Genomic DNA, 5,236 nt, shown 5'->3' with positions numbered 1-5,236 from the left:
GGGGCGGACTGGGGCTTGTACAGCGCAAAGGCGCCGAACTTCATGTGGCGGATCTGGGTGCGCAAGACGCTCTCACTGAACTTCTTGCTCTTGCCGATAACGCGGTTCCGCGAGGGGACTTTGGGGCGGGCCAGCGCCCCAGCCCCCTGCCCGGTGCCCCCGCCGCCAGCGCCTTTGTCGATCACCTTCAGGTTCAGGATGATGCGGTTCCGCTTGGGCTCCCGCGGCTTCACCTTGCGGTTGATGATGCGCACCGTCTCCGAGAAGGGCGAGATGGGCGGGCGCAGGCCGGGGCTGCCCCCCTGTGGGTCCGGGCGGGGCAGCGGACGGCGGGACATGCGGTGGCAGCGGCGGATGTCCTTCTTGAGCCGGTGCACTGCTGCGCTGGAGTGCAGCTTGGGCGAGGAAGCACTGGCAGTCGGCTTGACAGAGAAATGCACATCACTGATGCGGAGGGCCTCGGCCTGGGCCCGCGCCTGCGGGCAGAGGGAGGGGTGCATGGGAGCTCAGAGCTGCCCGCTGACCTCCCCTGAATGTCCCTGCGCCAGCCAACCCTAAGTAGAGCCTCTCAGCCAATGATCTCGAGACCACGCAAGAGAATCACTGGTCTTTATGACCTCGACTTAGAAAAGGAAACAGAGGTTCAGAGATGAATCAATTTGCCTCCGACTCCAAGGTCTGAGTCAGGACACCCTTGTCCAGGCCCAATTCCAAAACTGTGTTTTTTCTACAACCCACCACCTCTGCAAGCTCCACAGAGGGCCCTGGGCCACTCCATGGCTGCCCTTGCTGACACAGGGGAGTATGGACAACTGGGACAGTGTTGGGAGGCAGCCCTTTGCTCAGAAGCCCCTGCCAAACCCCTGCTCTGTGGCAGATCCAGCCCAAGCGGGGACTCCTCCACGGACTCATTCCTGGTGACAGAAAGGAGGAGGTGGGTCCTCCCTGCTCCGCCGCACCCAGTCCTGCTGAGCCACCATGTCCCCAGTGCCCCGTACTCGCTCACCTTTGAGCAGGCTGACCTCCGGTTCCAGCCTGCCTCCTCAGCTGGCAGCACCTCAGCCACCACACTTCCCTGGATGGGTCTCATTTACTTGTCTGCCCAGTGCCTGGCTCAGAGTAAACTGGTGCCAACGCAATCCAAGCCTGCACCCCAAAGCCTGGGCTGGAACCCAACCTGGTCAGACGTGAGTTTGAGGGGGACAGGCCTAGAGGTGGGCCTGACCACTCCCTATTCTCTGTGCCAACATGGTCTAGGGCAGGATGGTGGTGCAGAGGTCGTGGGCAGCCAGGAATACTGCCCCAAGCTCCTAGGCCTGTCCCTCCAGGCATGAAATCTCTCTAAAGCCGCAGGGCTCTCAAGAGACCCCAGGTTCCAGTCCAACCCACCCGTTGTCAGATGCCACTAAATGGAGAGAGGCTAAGGGACTCGTAAGGTGATGTAAGCTGTCTGCATGGCCAGTCCTTTCTTTACTAAGGAAGGAACTGACACATCAGGCATCAGCTGCTTGGGGTTACAGCTGCACACACACAGACTCTCCTGGAGAGCTGCTCTATTACAGGGAGGATGGCGGGCAGCAGGAACAGGAAGGGATTTGGTGCAGCAAAAGAACCACAGAGCCCAGAGAAGTACAGACCCCGGGCTTGAAGAATGAAACATCAAAGCCTGGCCCTGACACCTAAGTAAGAGAAAATCCTGGTCCTTACTGAGACCTGACTGCACCCCAGACAGTTCCAGAGGCCCCGGTGGCCTGCTAAGGCAGACAGATGGTAGAGGCAGAGTATCCTGTGGGCAAGGTCTCAGTGGTGTGAGAAGATGGCAAGGAGTCACAGGACTGAAAGCAAGGGCTGGGGACAGAGGCTGGGGTGTGTGGGGGGTGCCACAAGGGGTGTGGGTTTTACAGATTCTCTGGCTCCTACTGGGGAAGGGAGGCTTGTTAGGTGATGGCTGCCCTCAATCTAGGTGGGAGATGGTGGGGACCGAGAGGAAGGCCATATCCCCATGGTTGGTCTGTGAGGTCCTTGAGGGTGGGATCTGTGAGGTCTCTCTACCTCCCACTCCCTACAGCACTGGATGCTTAACTAGTACCTGGAGGTAGCCCATATGCCCCTCAAACAAGACTAGATTACATTGGACCACAACTCCCAGAAGAGGTGTTCGCTGGCTTATTTGTTGGCTAAGCAGAGATGTCTTCATTTAGAATGTGGCCTTCACCCCCATGGGAGAAGGGACTGTGACTCCACATGGTCCTCCCAGCCCAAGCTGGGGCCTCCTGGGGCTGCTTGGTTAACGGTCCCTTCCGCCACTAGGTGGCAGCACATGAAGCCAGGCCTGCCCATGCCAATGCTGCCAGCCCAGCTCCCAGGAATTGGGCCCCTCACACCCCTTCCCACACGAAGGCAGGGAAAAGCCCAGACTTTTTTGGCATGGTAGGCAGACATTCTGCAGGTGCATCCCCACACTTTCTGACTCTCAGACAGTTAAGTGTTTACTCCTTCTGCAAACTGCCTGAGAGCTTCCTGACTTCTGCAATTATGCTTCCAAGAGTCCAGTGGTGACGGACTGTCCCTGGGGGAGGGGCAAAGAGTGTGGGCAAACAGCAGGCCCGGAAAGAAACCCTGGCTCAGTGAGTCTCCTTTCCTTATCTGCTCGACCATCACAGGGCCTACTTCAGGCGCTCCTGTGATGATCAGAGAGTACATGGCACCTGCTCAGCACAGTGCCTGGCACGCAGCAAATAACTGAACAGACCTACCCATGCGTGGTGGACTTATAAGCAGTGATCTTTTTCCAATGTATGCTTGGCATACATTGTCATTTCTTACTTTATGCTTTCTATATATTATTATTTTTTAAAGGGTTCACCCCACCTCTTCCTCCCCACATGGAGAACTCCTTGAAAGTGGGGACCTGGGTCTGCCTGGTGAACTAAAAATAACTGTAGCCAACATGGTTATTGCACCCTGACCAGGTGACAGGCATAGCTCTGTGGGCTTGGCATGCACTGTAGATGGTGTAGATGGCATGAACTGTACCTTGGCCTCTCCCCATGTCTGTGGGCAAGTTACTGGACACCTCTGACCCTGTTTCCCCATGCGTAAAACAGGGAGGATGGAAGCTATCTCGTGAGCTCCTGTTTGCTTCACAGTAGTTCCTGGCAGAAAGCGCTGAGTGTAATTTGCTGACTGCCATACTGCCTCTCACGGAGTCCCAGAGCAATGTGTTCGGCCCAAGCTAATCTCCATAGCCCCTCACAAATATCCACATCACTCTCAGGCTACCTGTTTCTTAGGGTCCAGATAAAAAAGTTCTCCTATCTGCATCCCTATCTTCTGCCACGCCAACTCTACAGCCTTCATAGTTTCCTGTGTGTATCTGCCTTTCCCCCTTAACCTGACATGGACTCCTCAAGGCACAAGATGAAGAAAAGGAGACAGGATGAAGCTAGGACGCTGGACCTTGGGTAAGTCACTTTCCCTTCCTGGGCCTTGATTTTTTTTATCTATGAAATGGGGATAATACTCCCCACTTCTTGGAACTGTTGAGGGCTCAGCCCTGTATTAGGCCCACAGCCAGCTCAGGAACCAAAAGAACTATGAAGAAAAAAGGCGTTTTGTGTATCAATGCTCATGGTCATACTCACTTCACCGCTAGAGGGTGCCCCAGCTGCACTGAGAGACTGTCACACAGCCCATTAGCCTTCCAGCTGCTCCGCCCATCCCTCCCCAGGAGAAGCATCAGGGTTAAGGTTACTCCCTGGATCCCCTAGGATGTGCGTCGCTTGAGGGTGGGGTTTATAAAAATATGAAATTCTGGAAACCCACACTTCTTACACTTCTGCTTCTCTTCTCCAAAAACGAGTCCTCCCACAAAGTCACAGGCTATCGGGTGGGAGGGGGCCCTGAGGCATGTGTAGCACTACAGGGAGACAGGTGACCCAGTGAGTCCCACCTGCAGCCTTGCCTGCCACCTAGGGCCATCTTGCCCTTCCTTTCCCAGACTCTGTCTTTTCTTGTCAAAATAAGATAAAAACCCAAATCCTCCAAGATGGCTTCCTCTGGAAGTTCTTCCCTCCCTAGCAGAGGCTAATATGCTATGCTGTCACTCCCACATCCTCATCCTCCAGAAATGGCCGGGAGTGGGGGGAAACTGAGGCTCAGAGCCCTAAAGTTAGTGGCCCAGCCTGGGTGATAAATTCAAAGGGAAGTGATTTTGAGGTCAAATTCAAGTTGGATCCCAAAGAAAGGAGGGGAGCCATGAAGAACAAATCCCGAAAGACAGGGAGGGGCAGAGAGGCAGGTGGTCCCCTAATCCTCTCCTTGTGCCCTGCCAGGAGGTGGGACTCCACTCACTCTCCCCCTGGGTTCCAACTCCCAGCACAGTCATAACAGCTCAAACAAATGCCCCCTTCCCATGGGCATCCCCTACCTGCCTCAGCCACCCCCTTTCCTGGAGCCCTAAAGGCACCCCCAGATTCTGGTTTCAACAGGGAAGGTTATCCCCAGTCCCAGGACCCTCTTGTTGAAGCTGAAGCTGGCTGAGGCTTGCCATCAGGGGTTTCTAGGGGGGGCTCACAACCACCCCCTGCCCAGCTGGGGCCCCTCTGGAAAGGCCCGCCCGCTTGGGCGGCCGCGTATCTGTCCCTCCCTTCCAGGCCCCGTGCTGTGCCGGGGCTGGGGGCCCGAGAAGGGGATGCTGCTGGGGCTGGGCCAGGTTACCTTCAGAAGGAAAGTTTTGGGTTTGGGTCCTCTCTTCTTGGGCCCATACAGCTCACGCTCCCTCTCCCTGCGGCCGAAAAACACCAGAGGTTAAAAAGAGCCCCTTCCCGGGCCCCACTCCGCGATGCCCTCCCCGGCTGTCCCGCTTCCCCGCGCGGCGCCGCAGCCGAGCCTCGGCCTCGCCGCCCCTGCCAGCTTCCCCAACAACTCACTTTTGCTCGAAGGCTGCAATGAGCCGCGAGTCCAGGATGTTCTCCTCGGGCTCCCAAGTGCTGTACCTGCCGAGTCACAAACGCTCAAAATCAGGATGAAGACCAGAGAGGGACAGGCACGCGGCGAGAGCAAGCGCGCGCACCCCCACCCCAGGCCCCGGTGCCCGCTGCCTCCCCTCCCGCGACGCCCCCGGACCCCGCGACACTCACTTGATCGCCCACCCCTTCCATTTCACCAGGTACTCGATGCGTCCCTGAAAAATAGAGGGGAGAAAAACGGGGGTGGGGGTGGGGAGGATGCGGGG

The 5,236-nt window shown here is 56.9% G+C and overlaps 1 protein-coding gene across 1 annotated transcript in view; it reads right to left on the bottom strand.

The window, feature by feature from the left end:
- NPTXR (neuronal pentraxin receptor) overlaps positions 1–5,236 on the bottom strand; it is a 56,030-nt gene that overhangs the window by 49,763 nt on the left and 1,031 nt on the right. The window contains exons 2-5 of the mRNA XM_011964327.1: positions 5,142–5,185; positions 4,932–4,997; positions 4,720–4,786; positions 186–476 (exon numbers count right to left, since the gene is read on the bottom strand). Of these exons, the coding sequence (XP_011819717.1) occupies positions 186–476; positions 4,720–4,786; positions 4,932–4,997; positions 5,142–5,185 (468 nt within the window). The remainder of the gene's footprint in view (positions 1–185; positions 477–4,719; positions 4,787–4,931; positions 4,998–5,141; positions 5,186–5,236) is intronic.

This window comes from Colobus angolensis, unplaced genomic scaffold (genome assembly GCF_000951035.1).
Source record: "Colobus angolensis palliatus isolate OR3802 unplaced genomic scaffold, Cang.pa_1.0 Scaffold65, whole genome shotgun sequence".
NCBI classification, from domain to species: domain Eukaryota; kingdom Metazoa; phylum Chordata; class Mammalia; order Primates; family Cercopithecidae; genus Colobus; species Colobus angolensis.
Note: the sequence above shows the minus strand (reverse complement) of the source record. Positions and strands in the feature narration are given on the sequence as shown.